The 24,791-nt window shown below is 35.6% G+C and overlaps 2 protein-coding genes and 1 non-coding gene across 4 annotated transcripts; all 3 read left to right on the top strand.

Annotated features, from left to right (window-relative positions):
* Positions 1–1,911: 1,911 nt before the first annotated feature.
* Positions 1,912–15,112, top strand: LOC100262446 (vacuolar protein sorting-associated protein 51 homolog). 2 transcript variants are annotated; one of them, XM_002276360.5, is made up of 21 exons: positions 1,912–2,355; positions 3,249–3,388; positions 4,151–4,205; positions 4,300–4,407; positions 4,936–5,034; positions 5,171–5,248; positions 5,675–5,752; positions 8,101–8,256; positions 8,418–8,518; positions 8,618–8,685; positions 9,207–9,280; positions 9,417–9,483; positions 10,275–10,393; positions 10,782–11,048; positions 11,164–11,280; positions 12,714–12,785; positions 12,889–12,939; positions 13,177–13,407; positions 13,488–13,664; positions 14,139–14,268; positions 14,615–15,112. In XM_002276360.5, exons 1-20 carry the CDS (start codon positions 2,185–2,187, stop codon positions 14,256–14,258), a joined length of 2,349 nt encoding a protein of 782 aa, XP_002276396.2. In that variant the 5' UTR covers positions 1,912–2,184; the 3' UTR covers positions 14,259–14,268; positions 14,615–15,112. The 2 variants fall into 2 exon arrangements, with proteins under 2 accessions (XP_002276396.2, XP_010652240.1); XM_010653938.3 differs by lacking the exon at positions 14,615–15,112 and adding an exon at positions 14,336–14,544.
* Positions 15,113–16,274: 1,162 nt separating this feature from the next.
* On the top strand, positions 16,275–16,346 carry TRNAH-GUG (transfer RNA histidin (anticodon GUG)). The gene has a single exon. It is a non-coding gene; the product is annotated as a tRNA-His (tRNA).
* Positions 16,347–16,479: 133 nt separating this feature from the next.
* LOC100267599 (DNA replication licensing factor MCM7) lies at positions 16,480–23,975 on the top strand. Its single transcript, XM_002276293.5, has 15 exons — positions 16,480–16,601; positions 16,694–16,761; positions 17,256–17,315; positions 17,419–17,642; positions 18,236–18,413; positions 18,823–18,945; positions 19,037–19,126; positions 19,532–19,674; positions 19,821–19,998; positions 20,140–20,331; positions 20,641–20,813; positions 21,017–21,220; positions 21,856–22,021; positions 22,364–22,585; positions 23,656–23,975. Exons 1-15 carry the CDS (start codon positions 16,571–16,573, stop codon positions 23,758–23,760), a joined length of 2,157 nt encoding a protein of 718 aa, XP_002276329.1. The 5' UTR covers positions 16,480–16,570; the 3' UTR covers positions 23,761–23,975.
* Positions 23,976–24,791: the final 816 nt, after the last annotated feature.

The following is a 24,791-nucleotide window of genomic DNA, read 5'->3' as shown; positions in this document are numbered from 1 at the left end:
TATAGAATTGATGTCACTATCACTGTAGTGCTAACTATGCACTATAGTATTCCTTATAATGATGATTACCCTTAGGGCGGCTGGGCAATCGTATCATAGAAGGGCGACTGACTAGTGTTATCTACTGATGTGCGACTTACTATCCATTTAGTCTGCCAATGTATGGAATTGTGTGTAACAATTAATTGACATTGACTTTTGGACGTAAATGGAGTTTTGTCCGCCGCTTAGACGTTAGACATCTAATCTGCCGCTTAGATGTCAAGTGTCTAGGTCAGTACTCAGACATTAGATGTAGTTGATCATGCATGCTAGAAGTCCTGAGGACTTGACTGGACTTATTTGTCCGTCTAAGACTCTAGTGAGTCTAGCCTATCGATTCCATCAGACCTTATGGAATAAAGGAAACCTCTCACTTTTGGTGTCAGACGGAACTTATCTTGGTCTAGATGGAGTGATCCCAGATGGGTTACAAGTCTATCCTAGTCGGTCAAATGGTCTTGAGCTTGAAAATAACACGTGGAGGGAAACCCCCCACAAATACCATGCTATAAAATGATGAGGATAAATTAGTAAAGTATAGGCTTTCATCTTCAAAAGCTTAATTTTTTTCATCAATTCATCTACCTCTCGATTAACCTAAGAACGATGGATCGTAGTCTAATTCCTTCTCAACCCCTTATTATTTAGGGTTATTTGATTAAAATGGTTTTTAAAAACCTAATTTTTGAAATTTAACCTTTCATATTTTTTTACTTTATTTTGAAAAAAATGTCCTCATTATTTTATTGTAAATATAACATTTTTTTTAAAAAACATACATGTAAATTTGTGGAACGATAAAGGACATTTATGTCAAGAATAGGTTTCTCTTCGATAAAAAAATACGAGGAGTATTAGATTCACAATTTGGAAATTATTCCATCAATTTTAACAATTTTTTTTTTTACTATTTAATACATTCAACATGAAAACAATTGTAATATGAAAGTTTAAGTTTAACATGATTGAAAATTTTGTATAATTTAAAATTCATAATATGTTAGCTTGTACTCAATAGAGTGATCGAATAGAATGTCTCATGCATATCGATTATGATGTTTATGACAAGATACATTTTTTTTATTACGAGTATATTGATGTTCATTGATTATAAAATATTTACCAATCACCTAAAGGTTGATTAATTTATTTTATAATCCATGAACATAATTATGATTAATTAATGTACTTAGTTTGATATGTTTAATATATCTAAAGATAGCAGATCTGTCTAATTAGAGTGTATAAAATTACCGATTACGTGAAACTAAAATCAAACATTCATTATAGTGTGTACTGTTGTATATTCCAAATGAGAAACTTCGATGTGCATTTAATATCCGTGTAAATTTTGTTTGAATTTGTATCATGTATTTAAGTTTACAAGTCAAAGCATTAGTATGTGACTATGGTATAAAATTTGTCGAACACTTAGGTTATGTTTTGTTATCGAAAAGTGAAAAAAAAAAAATGATTATTTTTTTATTTATTTTTAATATAAAAAATATGAAATAAAATAAAATATAATTAAAATTAATTAGAAATTTACATATATTTTAAATTATTTAATATTTATATAAAAGATAAAAAATAAATAAAATAAGTTTGAAGTAATATATAAAATAAATTATCGATTTTAAATATATATATATATATATATATATATATATATATATATATATATATATATATATATATATATATTATCTATTTTTCACATTTCCTCTTTATTTTAACTTCTTCTTCACATTATATGGGAACTAAACATAATCTTAATTAACAACAATTTTTAAGTTAAAAATGCTTCATAAAATCATCCCGAATTTTAATAATAAATGTTAATCAAATGCCGTGGCTCATATCTACAAACTCTAGAAATATCGACATGGCATTGCCACGTCAAGAGGCCACGGTGGAGGATCCCATTTCCCCCCGACGACTGTTTGCATAGCTCGACTCACCGAACTACTGGTGCCAACGAGTAAAACGTCATCGTTTTAGCTCAAACGACGTCGTTGCTGAAGCCAGAAGCTGACCCCTGTTAAATCCACTTCATCGTCTACTCCATCTCCGTTTCGACTCTAATTCAACTTCCAGAACAGCGAAATCGAAACCCTAGAACGCGCACAAGGATATTCGAAAATGGCTGCCGACGATATTCCACTGGACGACAAAGCGAAGAGAATGAGAGATCTGCTATCGAGCTTCTACGCTCCAGATCCTTCAACGGCCTCGAATACTTCTTCCAAGTACGTTTCGCTAGACGCCATCAACACGACTTCCTTCGATGCCGATCAGTACATGAATCTTCTGGTACGCACAAGGCTCACGATCTCATTGTTTTTTCAGATCTGTGCATGAGGTTTTGGTTGGAATTAGGGGTCTGATGTTTTAAATCTGATTCAGAATGTGAATTGTGTTCTGTTACCTCATGGAACTGAATTCAAAATTGTATTAAGAGATTGTGACATGTATATTGGGTGGGAATATGAGTTCGTAATTTTTGGTTTCTGTGAATTTTTTTGGTTGTTGCTCTTAATTTGCATTGGAAGGAATTGGATATTAATAACGAATTGAGGTATGAAATCGCGGAGATATTGAATAGATATTGGTTGAAGATTAGAAGCAAAACATAGAAATATCGTTGGAATGACACTCGTAGATGCTAGAGATGTCGAGATACTGATGTACTTGCAGATATTCAAGATCACGAATTTCTGCAAGTGATGAGATCAAAATACATTTAAGAATTAGAGAAATTTGGACACTGAAAATCTGGAAAAAAAAAAAGAGCTCCCTTTATTTAGGCCTGGAAGTTCCAATGCATGAGCATTGGCTAAGTCTAGTTTCACATTCCTGCAGAGTGTCTTAACTTTTCCCTATTCTGAATTAAGCGAGGATAAGATCGAAATGCTTTTAAGTGATTAGAGAAATTTGGACACCACAAGTTCCGATGCTGGCAGACAACCTGGGAAACAAAGATTCCCTTTATTTTAGTTTAGTTACACATTCTTTCACTGTTCCATGATTTCTCACTGTTCTAAATTAATAAATTGTTCAATGGATCTAAACATTTTCCAGTCGCACTGCATCGTTTTATGTTGTCGAAGGTAGGGGTCCAGCAGTGAGCTTGGTATCCTTGTTGCTTACCTGTAGTTTTCTATAATCTTCTTATATAATAATATTTGCTTCATTTGTATGTGAAGGCACAAAAATCAAATTTGGAAGGACTTCTTCAAAGACATGTTGAAATGGCAGCTGAGATAAAAAATCTTGACACTGACTTGCAGATGTTAGTGTATGAAAATTACAACAAGTTTATCAGTGCCACTGAGACAATTAAAAGGTAATGTTCCCTTTTTTACATAGTTGAATTTTATTTTCTTTATTTTTTCAATAGGCAAATAGGTATAAATGAATTATAAAATGCCTATATAACAATAACAACAACAATAAAAGTCCCTAACAGAAAAAGGCACAACCCATATACACACTAGGCATAGAAGCCATGCACAAGCAAAATACATAGTTTGTAAAGAGTACTCTTGTGGATCCATACACCTAGCTGATGACGAAATGCATGCTCCTCAGTACCTCATTACAGGCTTGCGGATTTTCAATCTCCATGTTTGACATTTTGCATTATGGGAAACAGTATTATCTGTCCTCTATCTCATTATCCATTTTTTTTTTTTTTGGGTTAATTTCATTCACCTCCCATGAGGTTTCGGCCAAATTCATCTAACCTCCATAGGTTTGAAATTTCATCAAATACCTTCCTTATCCTTTTCATTTCTTATTTTCACTCATCTCTCCTCTTATTTAAAATAAGGGAGGTGCATGATGAAATTTCAAACTTAAGGGAGTTAGATGTATTTAACCAAAACCTCAAGGGAGGTAAATGAAATTAACCATTTTTTGTTATTCTTTTTTGTTGTTGCATCTTTTAGACATAACTAGTACATTTAGTGGAGCATCTTGTCTACACTTTAGATTATGTGAAATTTTTTGGTTCCAGTTTATGTATGGTTAGCTAAGAACTTTTGATGAGATAAATATATATACAGATATTACTTAAACACTCTTGTTTATCTGCATCTTTGAATAGGATGAAAAATAACATCGTAGGCATGGAAGCAAATATGGAACAGCTGCTTAAGAAGGTGCTTGGATAATTTTTATTTCAATCAATTTTGTGCTCACTCTTTCAATAAAAAGAATGTGAACAAGAGGTAATTGGCTACACCCATATTGCAGATAATGTCTGTTCAATCTAGAAGTGATGGGGTTAATACCTCTCTTTTTGAGAAAAGAGAACATATAGAGAAATTGCATCGAACACGAAATCTTCTTCGGAAAGTTCAGGTATTAAAATTTACTAGTCAATGTGTAGTGTTGCTATTTCTCGTGTAGTGGAATGACATCTTTGTAAGAGCATTGACTTCTAGAGATTGATCAATGTGCAAAGAATTGAAATAAATATCTTGCGATACGGTTTGTACCATTGTCATGCAAACAAAGTTGGCAGTGACCTAGCTAGTTCTCCTGTAAGTAATGCCCTGTAAACTTCCATAATTGAACTGTAGACCCGTTGATTGAAAGATACTTGCCAGTTAATAGTAATAACTATTTGCTGGTAAGATGATTTCCAAAAATAATGATACATTATTACCTAACAAAAAAAAAAAAAAAATGATACATTATTGAAGTTGGTATTTTTGTTTTATAGTTGTTTAGAAAGATATTGAGGCTATGGCTCATGATGAAACATTTTTATGGTTAGATTTTCAATCGGTCGGAAATAATCTTATTTGATGTTCAATACTTTATGTAAGTTTTGGTGTTTGGCCATGTATGAGTTACACAGATTTCATCTTCTGTGGAAAAGAGCAGTTCATATATGATCTACCTACTAGGCTTGGAAAATGTATTAAATCCGAAGCTTATGCTGATGCAGTCAGGTTTTATACTGGAGCCATGCCGATTTTTGAGGTGACTGTCTTCTTACCTGTTCCTTCAGTGGCTGAAGCAATTTATCTTTGTTTGTTTTCTTGACATGATATCATTGTTATCAACTTCATATTGAGAATTCTACTCATTAGTGACATGTTCTTTTTTTATTCAATAGGCATATGGGGACTCATCATTCCAGGATTGTAAGAGAGCATCTGAAGAAGCAATGTCTATTATCATAAAAAACTTGCAGGTTCACTCAACATTATTTATAATATTTTTAATTTTAATGTTTATTTGAAAAAAGGTCAGATTATATACTAGGCAGTTGTATTTATGCTCATCAGTGTTGCTGAATACTAGAGGAGTGGACGTGCTAGATGTCCATGTCACAAATCTTCATTGATAGTAAGCAAATGTATATTTCAAGTATAGTGTTTATATGGATTCTAGGTGCTAAAAATTGTCACCTGGGCTTGTGAGTATATCTGCGAGATCTTCAAATAAGGTTGTTTTTCTTTTGATTCATCATCATCATCGTCTTCTTTTTCTTCTGCTTCCTTGTGCATTCATGAACCTTTTGCTGATTAAAACATTAATATTTTTTATCCCCACTTCTTGTGCTTTTGCTAATCCGGATAAAAATGGTCTCTTAGTTGGATAATTTTTCCCCTTTCAGGAAAAGGTATGCTTAGACTCTGAATCTGTGCAAGTAAGAGCTGAGGCTGTGGTGCTTCTTAAGCAGTTGAATTTTCAGGTTTGGTGCTGCATGATATTCTGTTATGTCTGTTGAGATTATTTGTTACTTGCTTAAAGTGTTGGCAAAAAACCTCTACAAAATCATCAATGAGGATGTTTTTGACTCCCAAAATATCCTTAAGTATTCAAATCTGGGGCACTAGTCTCATAGCTAATGAGGCCATTGACTCCAAAACAAATGTTCGAGAGCAATGGTGGCTTGCAAATGGCATCAAGAAGGCTTAAGTTATCTGAAATGTAATTTCCTTCTTTTGATGATGAGTAATAGGGGCTCCGTGTAAAAACATATTAATTGAAATAAGTTTTGCATTTTGACCATTTGTTTATTAGTATTAGTTAATTGGAATTCTACCTGTTTTTTTTTTTTTTCTCAGAGTGTGAGAGGGTTGAGGCAGCGACATTTGCTCTCTCTTTATTTATTTATTCTGGTGAAGGAGATTTTGATTTGTATTATGAACTAAGCAGGATAGAGGTGGTTCTTAACAGTTTCAAGTAGGAAGAAAAGAAGTGGCAGGATTGAAATCTCACATTTCTTTGTGAAGATGATTCCCTTCTTTTTAGAGGCTAGCAATGAGTTGTGGTTATATCTAAAATGGGTGGTGTTGTGCTTTATAAGCTGTTTTGGCTTTAGAAATCAATTTGGAAAAGAATGAGCTTCTTTCAATGTGAGCAGTGGATGATGTAGGGCAGTTTGGCTGTGAAGTTTGGTGGAGAGTGGGCCACCTATTACCAAATATATGGGGTTTGCCTTTGTGGTCTCTTTTAAGTGCTTTGTGGTTTGGAATGTTGTAAAAGGAAGGTTTAAGGAAAGATTGACATCCTGGAAAAAGTTGTACTTCTCAAAGGGTAACGCATTTACTTTGTTGAAAGTATACTGTCCAATCTTCCAATTTACTTTATGCATCTTCCATGATTCTAAGGAAAGTGCAGCGTAGAATTAAAAGGATTCAAATAGAGGTTCTATGAGAGAGTAAGCCATCGAAAAGGATTCACTCTATGAGAGAGTAAACCATTAAAAAGGATTTAAATAGAGGTTCAGATGAGATGTGGTGTGTTTTGAGATGAAAAGAGGAGGTTTGGCTATTATAAGGGTACCTATGTTGAATAAGGTGTTGCTTAGGAAATGGTTATAGAAGTCTATTGGTGAGCAAGATAGCTTGTGGAGGAGAGTCATTATGGGAGCATGGAGAGATAGTGGGGGGTTGGTGCTCTAGGATTGGCAGGATGGCTTATGGATGTAGCCTCTAGAAAGCCACAGACAGAGAATAGGAAGATTTTCAAGAGTTATTTTTTCCATTGGCAATGGGCTCCGGACAAAATTTTGGACAGATACATGGTGTAGAAAGTTGACTCTAAAGGATTATTTCCTGGTTATGTACTCTTTAGTTGTTCATAGAGTGGCTTGGATGGCGGATCATTGGAATTTAGGGATGGGGATGGTAGCTTGATGGAATCCTAGGTTTAGGAGGAATTCTTTTGATTGGGAGATGGAGATGGTGGAAGAGCTTTTATGCCCTTTGAGCTCAGCGCATATTCATGCTAACTTGATGATAAGTTGGTTAACAGAGCTTCCAGGAAATGCATTTTCTTAGTAAAGTCCTACTACTAGTCCTTATGCCAGAAAGTACCTGCACTTTCCAGCTAGAGACATTTGGCCCTCTAAGGTGCGGGGTTATGTTTAACTTCATTTCTTGGAGGTGGCTCAGGATAGAATTCTCCCAATTGAACATCTAACAGGAAGGGGTTGGATTTTGGTGAACTGATGTTGTCTCTTCAAATAATAGGAAAAGTTGGTTGATCAGCTTCTAATTCATTGTGAATGTGTCCAATCTTTGGGTTATATAGTATTTTCCTTATCTGGGTTGTCTTGGGTCCTTTCCAGGAAGGTTAATTATGTCCTTAATGGGTTGCAAGCTAGTTTCATGTATCAAAGTAGAAGGTAGATCGGAAAATGACTCCTTCATGCTTGTCTTAAACTATATGAAAAGAGGGGAGTAGAACAATTTTGAAGGTTCACAGAGCTCTCTGTTGCAGTGAATATCTACTTAATGTCTTTGCTTGAGCTACTATGGGGTGGGTGGCTTTTATTGGCCTTTGCTTGAGCTGCTATGGGGTGGGTGGTTTGTATTGGCCTTCTTCTTTTTCTGCCCTGGTGCCTTGTATACTTGTGTGGTAGGGTAGTGCCCCATTTTGTTAGGCACCTTTTAATTTCTATTTCCTGTAAAGAAAAAAAAAGATCACACAGATTCTTCTACATGCAAGTAAATTGACATAGTCCTTTTTATTTTTCATGTGTTTGTCTGTACATTGATGTAAATACAATGACAGTTTGCCCAATTTTGACAGGTGGACAGCTTGAAGGCAAAGCTACTTGAAACTTTGGAAAAATACCTTATAACCCTTCAGCTTAACTCTAGAGCAATAAGCACCACTTCTCTAGATTCTGATGAACCTTCCAAACAAGGAAGTTCTTCTGATGCACTTCCTGGAACTGCACATGAAGTAAGCAGAAAAAAGTAGCATTGCCACGTTTCCTTATCTACCTAAAGAAAATCGATTTCTGGCCTTTGTGGCAATCTCCCGTTATTGTTTGCAGTTAGATTTTTTCTTTTCTTTCTTATGTCATCAAATTGATGAGAAATTATACAATTTTCTGAACCAAGGCTTCTACCCGTGAGTTTGTGGAGGCTGTCCATGCTTATCGATTAATATTTCCTGATTCAGAAGATCAACTAATCAAACTTGCACAAGATCTGGTTACCAAGTATGGATGAATTATTGAAGTTTTTTTTTGAACTTGTAAATTATCTGTTCCGTCTCTTGCTTTCTCTAACTGTTCCATAACTGGATTTTGTTTCTTTAGGCATTTTGAATCCACTCAGCAACAAATAAGGAAGCAGATTAGTTCATCTGATCTACTTGGAATCCTTCGTAAGTACTGCATATCTGTTATTACATCATGAGTTGATCTAATCTTCGTCATATTGGTGCTCTAAACACAACGTATCTGCTATAACATCATCACTTGTTTACATTTGAAGTCATCCTCTACCACCACATGACACACATCCTTGACCCTTTTTTCTGCATAAAAGTTAACATGCTCCCTTTTGAATCACATTCATGCATTCATCTGCCAATGTACGTAGTGCAACTTTGATTCCATGGCTATATACAATACTTAGTTCTCAACTCAAAACAGCTTCTTTTGACAATCCATGAAGAGATGATGATACTTGGCCAGTAATAATTTTGTTAAGTATTAATAATGAAATAAATTCAACCTTCTTTTTGTTTCTGAAGTATTTGTCCCACTGGCAATTTTATTCCATTATTGCTACTTGTCTTTATTTTGTGAAATTTAAATTTTATGTAATGGCCAGATACTTTCTTGTATTGCAATCTGGATACAAATTCTTAAAATATTCAATTGATTGCCTTTGTTAGTGCAGGAGTTATTTGGACAGATGTGCTTCTGATGGAAGAAGTTTTACCTGAGGCCGCTCTCTCTGATTTTTCTCTGGAGGTTTTCTTTTTTCATTTTCATTGATCATAATTCTCTTCGTGCATCTATTTGTGCTTGTGTTATTTGGATTGACATCTGTCTGTTAAGTTGTTCATGATGAAGATTTGGTGTGCTGATTCATCTTATATGGTTTCAGGCTGCCCATGTTGCTGTTAAACAGTATGTTGCTAGCACGTTTTCTAATCTCCTACTCAATGTCTCAGGTTATTCTTACTGTTAAAGAGTTTTGATAATTTTTTTTCAGAGAAAAGAAATTAAGGAATCATCTCCTACATGAAGTCTCAGATTATTCTTACTGTTACGAGTTTCAAGAAGTTTCTTTTAAAAGAAATTTTAAGAAATTCAAATCAATGCTTGCATGTCATAGCACTTATGGTAGTTTGTCAGGGGAAAAGGATGGTAATATTAAAAAAAAGAATCAAGAATGAAATGAGACTCATTAACTAGAAGAACCACTAATGGTTTTGAAATGAATTGATTTAGTACTTTTGATTAAGAAAACATTCATTTGATTAAATGTGCAATGTTAGGAATTGAAAAAGGTCTTAGTTAAATTCTCTTTTGGTAGGCAGGTCAAGGTGCTCTTAGAAAGTCCAAAGTAGACAGAAGGGGTAGGAAAACAAACACCCTTTGCAGGTGTCTCTGAAGGCAAGCAAAAAGACAGAAAGCAAGAAAGAAATTGAAAGATCCAAATCAATGCTTGCTTTTTTTTTTTTTTTTCTGATAAGTAAAGCAATTGTATTAAAAGCGCCTAAAGTATACATGATGTATACAAGGCAATGCTTGCTATATTAGGATAGATGACATTTTTTGCGTAGAAAGGAATAATGACTCTAAAAGGAGGAATAGTAACACTAAAAGGAAGAATTGAACAATGATGCAGACTCTGAAGGTTTTGGAATTTGATTAATGGTTGTCTGAAACATAAACATCATAAATACACGATCATAAGAAATAGAAAAAAGTTCTTAGCTAAATTCTGTTTGATTGGCAGATGCCCTTACAAAGGTCCAAACTAAACAAAAGGAAGGGGCCGGAGAAGAACATCCTTTGCAGGTTTCACTGGAGGGAAGCAAGAAGGCAGTAATTCAAGGCAGCATGGCCATCTTACTGGTAAAAATATATGATGCATGGCCATGAAAACTACACCTGTTTATACATGTAGAATCAGTTGACAATTTCCATATGCATACTTTATTCATGTAAAGTAACTTGCTGTTGCACTACCACCAAAGCTGTCAGATCCACCAGGGTGGTCTGGGGTGTTATGGCTCTCTCTCTCTCTCTTTCTCTCTCTAAGTGCTAAAACAAATTTCCTCCCACCTGTCGCACCATAGAATTTAGTTTCTGCTATCATTTACACATATGCGAGTCTCTCTCTCTCTCTCTCACACACACAATTGCTTAAACTAATTTCACTTTTCCCCCCCAAACCATGGCTTTTGATGATTTGATCATTAGTGTACCTCTCTCTTTCTCTCATCCTGTTTGTTTATTGTAGGACTTCCGTCAGCTTCTTGATGACAACCTAGGACTGCTGGTGAAACTGAGAGACTTCATTATTGATTGGGTTCAAGAAGGATTTCAAGACTTTTTCGGAAGTCTCAATGACCAATTTCTGTCACTTTCCGGAAAAAATCATTCAATTAGTGAACATCAGGGTTTGACAGAGGGAACACAAGGGGAAAAGTTTCTTGCAGGCCTTGTTCTTGTACTCGCTCAGCTCTCTGTTTTCATCGAACAAAGTGCTATCCCAAGAATTACCGAGGCAAGGAGCCACCAGATTGCTATATGATATATTCCTTCATCAAATTTTATTTATCATAATTATAGGCCTTCATATTCTCGGCAGTACATTCAAAATTTAGTCTTCTCTTTGTCAGGAAATAGCAGCTTCCTTTTCTGGTGGTGGTGTTCGAGGCTATGAAAATGGTCCTGCCTTTGTTCCTGGAGAAATTTGTCGAATATTTCGATCAGCCGGTGAAAAGTTCCTGCACCTTGTACGTGTGAAAACTTCTCTAGACTTTGAACTGACAATGTTTCCATGTTTTGCATTGGGTTGTCCTAGTGGCTACTGTAGATGTGGAGTCCATTGATACTTAAAGCCTTTTGAAGGTTTGCAACATCAACATTGTCTGTTTTGTTAGCCTGTTGGCCTATTTCACACTGCAGAAATTTTATTCTGGGCTATGTGCCTAAGCCCTGCGGGCTATGTACTGTTGCTCGCAGAGAATTTCATATAAGATGATATGGTTTCTATTTTCAAGACAAATCAGTTCTTTACTGAAAGCGTTTGACTTTTTTGTATTACAATTGAGTCTATAATCAACAAAACCCAATTTCAACTCATTGTGTACATGCATCTAAAGGATTCTGCTATACTTTTCTGATTCTTATGGAACTTGGCTTCATCTTGAAGTGACATTTTCTTGTTCCCTAGACATTGCATTTCCTGTTTCTGTTGGAAATTGTAAAACCATCGTCTCTAGATTCAGTATAACAAGTTTACCTGACCAGGTTTGAAAGAATGCTTTTGATCGAGATTTTGGGTATAGGAATGTTTACACTACATTATACCTTGGTTTTCTTTTGCAATTTCATTCATTAGGTTTTAGAATTTTTAGGTGGTTGCATAACATGTCACTCCATTGCATGTGCAAACAGACACTTGTGCATGTGATTCTTTTCTTTTGTTCAGTTTATTATCAAATTTTTTGTTGGTATTATTTTTGAAAGTTTGTATCTCAGGATTTTCTTTTCTTTTTATTTGTTTTTAATGCCATTCATATCCTGGATTTTTCCCTTCATTTTGGTATATCAATTGGTTAATTTTCTTCTCTCCACCATTTGTAGTAGACAATGTTTCTGAGGGGCTAGTTCCAGGGTTAAAGATCCATTTTGGAAAATTCTGCTGCTTCTTTCTGCAAATTCTATCCAGGGTTTTCTAAAAGAATGTGATATTAGTTGATATTTAGTCAATCTGGATTAGGTGTTTCAGAATGTGAAAAGAGAGTTCTTGTCGTCAAGCCAGATGGGAGGATAAAGTAATGGCAATAATGATGAGCCATCAATAGGTTTTATGACATGACGGCAAGAATGTGGTTCTAGCATTAACAGAAGTAACATATAATGTTTTCGTTTAAGTGGATGTCAGTTTGGCAAAGTGTAGCTGCTATCCAAGAAGAAGTTCTCTATATCTACGAAGTAAAATTGTGGCCTGTATACAATGTGTGTACTTGGGCTATGACTCCTTTTTCTTAGCCACTTCTATTAAGTCATTTACTTCTCTTTTGCTTGTCAGAAAAAAAAGGTCTATGATGTGAAATGTGAATGGCTTCTGTTCTTTGGGTTAATCAATAGGAATTTTAGAATATAGTTTGTTTGAATCATTGGCTAACTTTACAGTTTTTTTTTTCTTTTTTCTTTTTTTCAGTATATAAATATGAGGACTCAAAAAATATCAGTTCTTTTGAGGAAGAGGTTCACAACCCCAAACTGGGTGAAGGTTAGTACAATTAACCACAGTCCTTGAGTTTAAAAGAAATTTCTAGCATGTGAAAATTTTGATATCCATTTCTTTTCTAATTGTTCTGCCGAATATTTAACAGCACAAGGAGCCCAGAGAAGTCCATATGTTTGTCGATTTGTTTCTTCAAGAGGTCAGTGCATCTATTGTTTTTCATTTAAGGTTTTAATCTCATGAACTCTTTAAGTTATGATAGGATAAATTTTTAATGGATGTTGGTTGCTTTTTATTTAATTTTTATTTGATTTGATGATTATACAAACTTTTATAAGCATTATGCATGGACCTATATATAACAATTTCTCAAGGAAGAAAAACAAGAAAGCTATGATTGAAATACTGAACTTCACTTGAATTTCTCCTGCCGTAGTTGGAAGCAATAAGAACTGAAGTAAAGCAGATTTTACCCCAAGGACTCCACCGAAAACATCACCGGACTGATAGCAATGGGAGCACAACCTCATCACGTAGTAATCCATTAAGAGATGATAAAATAACCAGGTCAAATACCCAAAGGGCCCGGAGCCAGCTTCTGGAAAGCCATCTAGCAAAGTTGTTTAAGCAAAAAATGGAGATTTTTACAAAAGTTGAATACACACAGGTATGATTACTGGTGGTGCCATTTTAAATAATTGGTATTGGTGTTGGAATGAAATGAAGGAGTGTGCTTGTAAATTGCAGGAGTCAGTTGTAACAACTGTCGTAAAGCTTTGTCTCAAGAGTTTGCATGAATTTGTCAGACTTCAAACTTTTAACCGGAGTGGATTGCAGCAAATTCAGTTGGATATTCAGTTCCTGAGAGTTCCTTTGAAGGAAATTGTTGAAGACGAAGCTGCCATTGACTTCCTGCTGGATGAGGTAAGTTCTCTGTAGTGGTTCTCTTTTATGCTCTTTCTCTTTTTTGTTTTTATTTTATTTATTTTTCTTTCCCTTAGTTATTTGCTTGCAAGCCCACAAATTGAGACAGTTATACTATTGGTGTTGTTTTGTTTGCAAAAGATACAAGAAACCTGATTCAAGCCAAATGCTGAGATCACTATCAATGTCTTGTTTTTTAATGGACAAAATGTTGACAGCTGCTATTAGTATCCTTTTGTTCCCAAAAGATACAAGAAACCAACCTAATCCTGCACCCAATTGGGCCAATCCCACTGTTGTGCGGGTTGGACACCACCGTGATTGTATGTACTAATGCTCACATGAATTTTAAACTCCTGACCTCTCCAAGCCAAAATGTAATTGGCTGTCTTAAGCTATGAGATCCTCAGGTTTGTCATTCTTGGCGTTAGAACTGCATCTCAGTGCTGTTAGGTGCTTCTTTTGTTTTGACAGGTGATTGTTTCTGCTGCTGAGCGATGTCTGGACCCTATTCCCCTGGAGCCCCCTATCTTGGACAAACTTATACAAGCAAAGTTGGCAAAAACAAAGGAACAGACTGCAGTTTCTTCATAAAACGTGGAAGGTAAAATTGGCAAACCTTTCAGTTGCCACTGCTGGGACTATGCCTTACATAATTTCACATCCTACAGGGTGCATTTGGTATATGGGAATGGGAATGGAGATAGGATGGGAATCGAGGTGAATCACAATATCATTTAGAAGAGAGAAATCAAAATCCTAGTGAGAGTGGAGTTTGGTTTTTATATTGATGGATTTTTTATTCCTATTCCCATTCTATAAAACAATTGAACGACATTAACAGATGCGAATAGAATTGATTTTCCATTCCCATTCTCTATACCCAAATTTCAAATTTGACAAATCAATTTTCAGAGAGTTTCTGCTAACTTAGATATTCATTTTTGTAGATTCAGATGAACTATTTGAAGCTTTGTGTGGGTCACATATGGTTACAGATCACCTGAGGATGTTTCTACAAACCTCTAATTCCTCCTACAATTGATTAATCATACAGCTGGGAAATTTGAGATACATCTGTTGGCTCTCTCAGGGTCAAGTCCTCAAACTTGTGTCCAGAAAGCTGTAACTTTGCTGAAACATTATTTTCTTCAGTTATTTGAGTGTCTTATTACAGGCATCAGCTCCGCTGGCCTGGTACTGATTGTGTCCTGCTGGCCTATACTGATTAGTGCATTATCATATACTGATTGTATCTCCATGCATGGGCCAGGACAATGCCAGCGCCTCCTAGGCTCCAAGCTGATGAACTTATCTGTATTTGGAATTGCATGTCCGATGATAATGAGGACACATCACATAGCTTTTCTATTATTGTTATTTCAATGTACTAACAGTGGTTTTTTCGTTGTACTGTGGTCAATGGCATAGAGATTGGCTTCGGATCTTTTGTCTGTCTCCCGAAGCTTTGCTCTTTATTTGTTTTCACTTGTTCATCGTTTATAGTTAAGAAAATTTGAGAGGAAGCTCCAGACATCCCCGGGCTTTCTATCAACAAAGCAAAGAGTTCTAGTTCTATCTCCTTCTCGGCTTTAAACGTATCAAAAAAAGAAAACAAGAAAAAGAATATCTCCTTTCGGCTTCGAGTAGGGGTGTAAATATCACCTTAAAGTCCAAAATCTAACTGGCTAGCCCGAAGTCCGAAAAAGGCCCAAAAGGTCCAAGCCCGACTTAAGCCCAATTAAGGTATGGCATGTTTTGGCCCCTCTTTTATTTTCAAGATCCGCCCTAAGCCTGGCCTAATTGGTTTACCCAATGCCCGTCCGAAAAGCTCGTAATTGGACTAGGCCCACTCAACTCCCTGCAATTGGTTTAACTGCCCAAATTTTTAATAATTCAAAAATTGTCTATGTCATGGCAATTGCAATCAATAGTTTAATAGTGTACTTTCTTTATATGCCATATATTGTTTCAATTCCCCCACAAGCTAGTTCTATTCCTTTTTTTTTTCATCATTCAAACACATCAACATTATTCTGATTTTATGAGTTACAATTCAAATTCCATGCAATATTGCAACCCCATGAGCCTTATTATTAATTATTATTATTTCTTTCACCATCCCCAACACGACGTCAATGATCACATTTTCTTTTCTATATCGTATAATTCACTGCATCTGAATTATCTCTATACAGCATAAAAATTTGGGTCCTCTCTTTATATTTAAATTTTTTTTATTGCATTTTAAATTTAAACACACATACAAAAATATTATGTTTCTTATTTATAAAATTGAAAAAAATTAATAAAATAGGTTAAGGCAGAAAACTTAGGTCTGAACCCAAACTAGTGGACTAAGCCCAGAGCCTAAACTCGAGCTCATTGGGCTGGACTTTGAGTTTCTATTTTGAAATACAGGCTTGGCTAGACCCAAATAGTAACTCAGCTCACGGTTTAGCCCGAGTTCGATTTTCCTCCACTCCCATTCTTTCTTTGATATTTTTTTTCATAATAGATGTAACTTGTAAGACTGAATGGGGGAGCACTAAGTGAGTATTGAGAAGAAACGTTATATTATATAAAACATGATGGTGGATAACACCGCTAGTGGCTGTAGTTTAGTGGTAAGAATTCTACGTTGTGGCCGTAGAGACCTGGGCTCGAATCCCAGCAGCCACAATATAATTGACCTTTTTATTATTTTTCACACATAAACTAGCTTCGATCACTACCGTACACGTGGCACTATCCACTCCGTTGTTATAATACACCCCACCACATAGAATAGCTCGCCTGCCTCCCTCCTTTTCCCGCCAAAACTCCCCTTTTCTCCATTGTTTTGCCGCCAGTTCTCATCATTTCTCTCGCTCGCTCGCTCGGCTCTTGCTCTAGGAAGGTGAATCATGAAGGATCTCGACTTCGCCGGTGACAAGGGTAAGCCTTCGGCTTCGTCTTCCTCGATCTCATTCTCACTTTCACTCTCTCTGATGCGACGGTTTTTCATATATATATATTTTTTCCTGCAGCCTTCGCGAAGGATTTTCTCTCGAATTTCGCCGATGCGTTTGGCGAAGCCAAATACATAAAAATCTTTGTGAGTTCTTCAACTATTTCCCCCCTTTTTTCTCTCCTAAATAACAAAGACGCATCGGAAACCTATGACGGAGGAAATGAAGATTTTGAATCTCGGTTTTTTCGTATTAGACGTCTGTTTGGCTCCATCAAGATGAGTTTTTCATGTTTTTTAATTCTAAAGGAACACGGACTTCCTTAGGAACCGTTTTTTCAGCAGGAAAATATTTCCGTGTGAAAATTGTTCCGTAAATAGAATCGCCTCTTCCTTTTGATCTAATTATAAAAGATCGTTTTTCTCGTAAAAATATTGATGGATTGAAATGGAGCCTAACAGGGTTTTTTGTTTTTTGGTTTTCTTTTGCCTGAATTTTTTTTTTCTGGTAGCATTTTTAGTCAAAAGAAACAGCCTTAGTAAAAAAAATGGAAAGGAAAAAGAAAAAGAAATTAAAGACAAGAATGTGACCATTTTGATTTACTTGCGAAGCATTTCCCTAATTTTTCTTTTTGTTGCAGCAAGAAGTCGCCAACCGCAAAAGTCGCGCCATCCAGATCGAGCTTGAGGACCTATTTAATGTAAAATATTCTCCCAATTTTCTTTGATATCCTTTTGTTATATACCTTTAATGTTCATTGTCAAACCCCTTGTTTTGTTCCTTCCCTGCATTTGTTTCATTAGTACAAAGACGTGGACGAAGACTTTCTTAGGCGGGTCACTGAAAATACTCGGCGATATATTGGAATATTTGCTGACGCTATTGATGAGCTCATGCCGGAGCCCACAGAGGCCTTCCTAGACGATGATCATGATATTCTGATGACACAAAGGTCTGAGGAGGGAACGGAAAATGTAGATGGTGCTGATCCACGGCAGAAGATGCCTCCGGAGATTAAACGTTTCTAGTAAGTTTGAAGGGATGACCTTTTTCTTACCATACTCTATTCTTGCTCAGTTATGACTTTCAATAATGAACAATTTGGTTGCATGAGTGAGAATTGATTGTCTAAAGTGGAATGCTGAATTTGTTGTGCTGTGGGTATGATGTGGTCTCAATAGAATTTGAAATGTTGATTAAATATTAGCGCTGATACTGGAATGTAATAACTACTTTGTTTACTATTTGTTCGGTTTGGAAGGGGTGTTTTTTTGTTCAACTTAGATAATTGTTGCTGAAATTTGAAGTTATGATAAGTGGAGCATAACATAGTGTTCATAAGTTAATGTGTTGAGATGAACCTTGAATATTGTGCGAGTATGTAGGATTTGTTGTAATTTTTTAGTACAAGCTGATTTTAAGATGACTCACAACTTGGAATAGTTTTTTAAGTATTTGTCATTACGTTGAATAAAGTTATTCACTGCTTTTGCTGCAAATGCAATCTATTATATAACTCCCTGTTGTCTAGAAAAATTTCTGTGTTCTGGGGCATTAGAAATCTCTTTTTCATATTGTAAATATTTTATTTCCCTAATGTGTAATCCTTCTGGATTGCAGTGAAGTTTATATCAGAGCATCTTCAAAGGAACGGCCATTTACAATCAGGGAGGTGAAAGCATCATATATTGGCCAGCTTGTCAGGATATCTGGCATTGTTACGCGGTGTTCGGATGTCAAGCCATTGATGCAGGTGGCAGTGTATACATGTGAAGATTGTGGGTTCGAAATTTACCAGGTAAGTGAAAACAAGGTTTTTCCAACTACGGTCAAACCTACCTTTTTACATCTCCAGCACAATATGTTCTTATCATGATATATTTGAAGGCTTTTCAGATGTTCTTGTGTTTCAGTTTCACTTGAGCCATCTTATGACCCATTTGATTGCTGAGAAGTAGTAGGAAATGAAAAGGAAAACTTGGAATTTTACAATAGCCTATTGCCTTTAACTTCACAATATTGTATTATATGTTAAAAAAACAAAAGTTTAAGTAAACTCTGATGTTAAACTATCATTGTAATCCATCAATATTATTATTATTTTTAATAAAAAAAAGTGTATTATGAGGTGTACTTGATTTGGTGTTTTTTTTTTTCAATTTTTAAAATTTTTTCCTGTGATTGATTTATCCTCTTATTGAGTGTAGGAAGTAACTGCTCGAGTCTTCATGCCCCTGTTTGAGTGTCCATCCACACGCTGCCAGACAAATAGGACAAAGGGGAACATCATCCTTCAACTCAGAGCCTCAAAGTTTTTGAAGTTTCAGGAGGTTCTTTCCTCACTCAATTTCCTTGTCCTAATACTGTATCCATATTTAGCAGGAGCATGATCTTTCTAAAATTGATGTGGTTTAATTACAGGCCAAGATTCAAGAGTTAGCTGAACATGTTCCAAAAGGCCATATTCCAAGGACAATGACTGTTCATCTCAGGGGAGAACTCACGAGAAAGGTTGGTGGGTTTTGTTGTTAATTTGATGAACCTTTTGAGGAGAAACTTGAACAATATTTTTTTCTTTTTCCTAAGAAAAAAGATTTACCTCAGTAGCTGACTGCTCCACAGATCAATCAATAGAAATTACTAAATCATTGCAGAATAGAAATCAGTTCCTCCTATTAAAATCATCAGTTCCAAGGTTAAAAAGTGGCACATTTAAATGAAGCTGTGGCTGTCTTCATAAGTTCAGAGCCCTATGTTGGAATCTGAAGCGAATAACTAAACACTGTAAATAAATCATAGTCTCGAAGTTCCCCTTTTCCTTTTTGCAAGGAGGTTTTTCACTTGTTCTTTCTAAATCACCTGGTTATGTGCTGCTGATTTCTTGAGTTTTAACTGTTCCTTCTTCAACTACATCAGGTTGCTCCTGGTGATGTTGTTGAATTATCAGGGATTTTTCTTCCCATTCCTTATACTGGATTCAGAGCAATGCGTGCTGGCTTAGTTGCAGATACATACTTAGAGGCCATGTCTGTAACCCATTTCAAGAAAAAATATGAGGAGTAAGCTATTTTCTAATTCTCCATCAATTCAATTCTTGTAATCAAGGGAGTCACCAAATTGCCCGCCGTTGATCCTTTTTCTTCAATTTGAAACAAAATTTACCTTTGCTCTCTTTTAAACTCATGATAGTTGTTTTCTATGATAGGTATGAACTTAGACGAGATGAGGAAGAACAAATTGCACGCTTAGCTGAGGATGGTGATATATATAATAAGTTGGCTCGATCATTAGCACCTGAAATTTTTGGACATGAAGATGTCAAGAAGGCTCTACTTCTTCTCCTTGTAGGCGCTCCTCACAGGAAGTTGAAAGATGGAATGAAGGTAATACATCATGTTACTTGGATGACTTAATCATGTGGTTGGACAGACTGAATCCTGCTCCAATCAACTGAACAGATTGTGGACATTTAGTACTATAAAATTGCAGCGCACATGGTTATAATATCCCTCTTTGGATTGCAGATAAGAGGAGATTTACATATTTGTTTGATGGGTGATCCTGGGGTTGCTAAAAGTCAACTTCTTAAGCATATAATCAATGTTGCACCTAGGGGAGTGTATACCACTGGCAGAGGAAGCAGTGGAGTTGGTCTAACTGCTGCTGTTCAGAAGGATCCTGTAACAAATGAAATGGTCCTGGAAGGGGGAGCACTGGTGAGGATAGTTACCAATTTTTGTGGTAGTCAATTCTTTCTGTTCAAGCAGGTCCAAATTTTGTTCATTTGTACATTTGTGAAGCGGCATAGAAATATGGACACTGTACTTGTGTCATGTTGCAACAGTCATATCTGAAGAGGATAACATGCAATGATCTTGGTTGAACCAGAAACATTTAATGGCAATCAATAAAATTTCTGGATTCATATAGAATAGCTTAGCTGTGAATAATTGCCACTAAAACCCCAGCTCTCTAATTTAGCAGTTTCTCAAGGAGTTACTTAATAGATGTATTATTCATTTCAGGTTCTTGCCGATATGGGCATATGTGCAATTGATGAGTTTGACAAGATGGAAGATTCAGATCGCACAGCAATTCATGAAGTAATGGAGCAGCAGACTGTTAGCATTGCCAAGGCTGGAATCACTACATCTCTGAATGCAAGAACTGCTGTTCTTGCTGCTGCCAATCCAGCCTGGTATAAATCATTCCTGCATTTTATTGAGTATTTTTATGTGCTCATGGCATCCCCTTTTCGCTTTTCATCTGGTAGTATGTCTTCTAAATATGTGGCAATTTTACTGCTTCAAAATAAGATAATCTAATTTTTGTTGAATAAACTAGTCTATGTGCAAACTCAGATTTATTGCATAAATAAATTGTGTGCTTTTGTGTTAAAAGGGGAAGATATGACCTAAGGAGAACTCCTGCCGAAAATATTAATCTCCCTCCAGCTCTTCTATCAAGATTTGATCTTTTGTGGTTGATCCTCGATCGAGCAGATATGGACAGCGATCTTGAAATGGCTAGGCATGTTGTTTATGTCCACAAGAATAAAGAATCACCTGCTCTTGGGTTTACTCCACTTGAGCCATCTATTCTTCGGTAAATCTCTAGAACCATCTATCAAGTGTAATGCATATACTTGCTTTTATGTATTCAGTATTATCTACCAGATTACTTAGCTCTCAGATTTTGACATCATGAATCCTCATATTATGGTATTTAAACCATATTATATAAAATTTCCATGCATTCTGCTCTATGAGATGCTGGATCACTAGAACTAGGACCATTGGTACATTTCATCAAACCAGTGCTTATTTATTCTTAATTATTTTCTTATGCTTTTTTTTTTAGGAAATGATGCTGCTAAAAAAAAAAATGTAACAACCTTAACATCAAGGTGTTTTGTGCATTTCAGTGGATATGGTTTTTATTTTTATGTATCTTCTCGTAAAGCCACATATAATATCAGATCTTTAATTGGTTTTGTTGCTTCTCACTGCCAGGTTTTGCTTCAGATTATGAGAGGACTTTTTTGATCATCTGTTTCTTTCAAAATAACTTTTACTTTCATTAATTTAAGTCACAAATTCAAAATACATTAAAAAATCAAGGATCAACTCTCCTAATAACATGATCCTCTTGCAAGTTACCAATATAAAAATCAAATTTTCTCCATAATATGGATTTTTTCCTTATCCCAGTTAAATCTGGTTTATTCTTCTGGTTTCTAGGGCTTATATTTCAGCTGCCAGAAGAATTTCTCCCTGTGTTCCAAAGGAGCTAGAGGAGTATATTGCTAGTGCGTACTCTGGCATTCGGCAAGAAGAAGCCAAATCAAGTAGTCCCCATTCCTATACAACTGTGAGAACTCTGCTTAGCATTCTCCGGATATCAGCTGTAAGTCCTACTTTGGAATTGTTTTAATACTTGTATATAGATGATATCCTACATCATTTGGTATTGCCACCTGTTAGGATGGAGTAGAGGGTCTCAAGAAATTATGTTATGTCAGGTTTGGTTGGGTGGGGCAAAGGCAGGACATACCAAACTATTTGGGATGTCCCTTCCTGGATTTCTTGACTCAAGCAGGGGCATTTTGTCTTAATTTTGGTTTTTTATCTAGCTAGTCAGATCAGAAATGAATACTAAATTTTGACCTTTAGGCTGGGGGCATAGACTTTCATATGGTATCTCTTGGACAAGTATCATTAGATCTTGAAATAATCCATTTGTGTACAGGCACTAGCAAGACTTCGATTTTCAGAAACTGTGGCACAGAGTGATGTGGATGAAGCACTTAGGTTAATGCAAATGTCAAAATTCTCTTTGTACTCTGATGATCGCCAGAAATCTGGTCTTGATGCTATCTCTGATATCTATTCAATCTTGCGCGATGAAGCTGCAAGGAGTAACAGGATGGACTTGAGCTATGCCCATGCACTGAATTGGATTTCTAGAAAGGTTGGTCCTCAACATTCCAAAATTAAATATGGTAGATTGACTATGTAGTGCTTTTATAAATAAGACTTAACCATAAAACGGTTTCCAGTTTTACCTCCTGACTAGTGTCAAAAAATGATTAAAAAAACTTAAAACTAGGAAATAATAGAAATATAAAATTTCATATAAAAGGTTGAATATATTTTAATGCCATGAAATAGACACAATGACAAGATTGGAAAACTTTCGGATGAAAGAATATTTCCCTGAAATATTAGGATAAAGTGGTTCTGGGAATAACTTAACAGCGGTTGAACCAACTGGAACAGGATATAAGTTGATCCAACTTCAAATGCAGTAACAAATTTGAAACTTCCAAATTGCATGACACATGATTGATTGTTGATAGTTTTCTGGAGTTGCCAATACTGCATGTAGTATGAAATTTCTAAATTATCCTCATTTGATTATTTAATTCATGTTATACAGACCTGTTATGAATGGTAGGTGGCTCTTTAACCAGGGTGGTTCAATATAGTTTCAAGTTTGATTCTGTTATCACAGTTCACACATCTGGATTGAATTTGTATTTCTTAACTAGTAACTTCTTCACAATTGGATCTGAATCAAATTGAATTCAAGTCCTGACCCATTTTTAACTGACTTGTATCTATACAAGTTGAAACCTGGCAAGATTCTTACTGTTTTTTTGCCTCTAGCAAATATATAAATTCTGTTAGATTGGCTTTTGATTTGACTGGCATATCCCAATGCCGGACTTCTAATTGATTATATGCCACGGACAATATGGGCTTTTCTTCCTCTACAAGTTACAACCATTCCAATTGGCCAGCACTTGCTGTGCAAGGACTGATGTCCTGCCACATCCCCAAAAAAGAACAAAACCAAAATCCCAAAGGCCCCTGCCTCAGACATAATGACAGATGTTAAGCCAGACTAAAGATTGGGTGCCGGCTTACCTGCTGATAGCTTCCGTTTGTAATGATTGTAGTAGTCCATCACAATCAAGATTCAATTCTCTGCTATTATCCGTTAAATCCTGACTGTTTGAGGTGTTTGGTTTTGAATAGGGTTACAGTGAAGCCCAGTTGAAAGAATGCTTGGAGGAATATGCAGCCTTGAATGTGTGGCAGATCCATCCCAACACCTTTGACATCCGATTCATTGATGCCTGATGTGTAGCTCTTCCTTTCTGTAAATTACTGAGCCGCAGCTATTACCTTTCAGAGATCAGTGAGTGGGAGGCTTAGCTGTAACTGGGCTCAACAAATCCATCAAATGACCTCTGCATTACTAACAGCGGTGGCTAGGGTTATTACTACTGTATCGTACTGATATTTCAAATACGTGGAATTTCTCATCATTTTTTAAAAATCAGTTTTATCTGCTAGATCTTTTCTTGAATGCAACCGGTTGAAAAACCTTGCTAATGTACTCTCTGTAAGCCCAAAAAAGGTAGAGAAAGAAATGGAAAATGTTGTGGTTGTCTCCAAAATTCTCACCCTCCCAAATGACCAGGTTGTTGTCTGAGGGAGCATGTTACTGGTCATTGCAGTGTTTCATAGTTTGAAAGGCATAAGGTGCAGTAAAAGTTATGTTAGTGATTTCCATTCAACTAGTTAGCACGCCTTTTAAAGCAGTGTTGGGTGTTCTTGAATTTGTAAGGGTCGTTTTGGAGCCACTGAGTACCAAATTTATTTTCCAACTAAGATAATGTTTGAGAACTGTTTTTTCTAAAAAATTTGTTCTAAAAATATGGTTTTTTTGGAGAAGTGGAGAACATATTTTAATTATTTTTATTTATTTTCAAAAAATAGGTTATTACAAATAAATAAATAAAAAGTGTTTTGGAAGACATCAAATGTATAAATTGTTTTTTAAAAACTATTTTTGAAAACATTTTCAACAAACATGGGAATATGATAAAAGTATATCTTAATTCCTGAAAATGGTATGAAATTTATGATTCTACCTATTAATTTTTGTCATAGAGAGAGGAAACAAACTAAAAATTAATTAATAATAGAAAGTCGAATTTTTTTATCATTAATGAGCTTAATTACTTCTTTGAAAATATGGAAGGAATGGGTATTTTCACAAAATAATCAATTAAAGGACATAGAAAATGAGATTCTAACGTTAATTCATATTTTCAAATCAAACCTTTTTGAAAAATCCTATTTATGACGTTACCAGAAAAATTAAA

Source organism: Vitis vinifera, chromosome 7, assembly GCF_030704535.1.
Source record: "Vitis vinifera cultivar Pinot Noir 40024 chromosome 7, ASM3070453v1".
Taxonomy (NCBI): domain Eukaryota; kingdom Viridiplantae; phylum Streptophyta; class Magnoliopsida; order Vitales; family Vitaceae; genus Vitis; species Vitis vinifera.
This window is presented reverse-complemented; position numbering and strand designations above follow the sequence as displayed.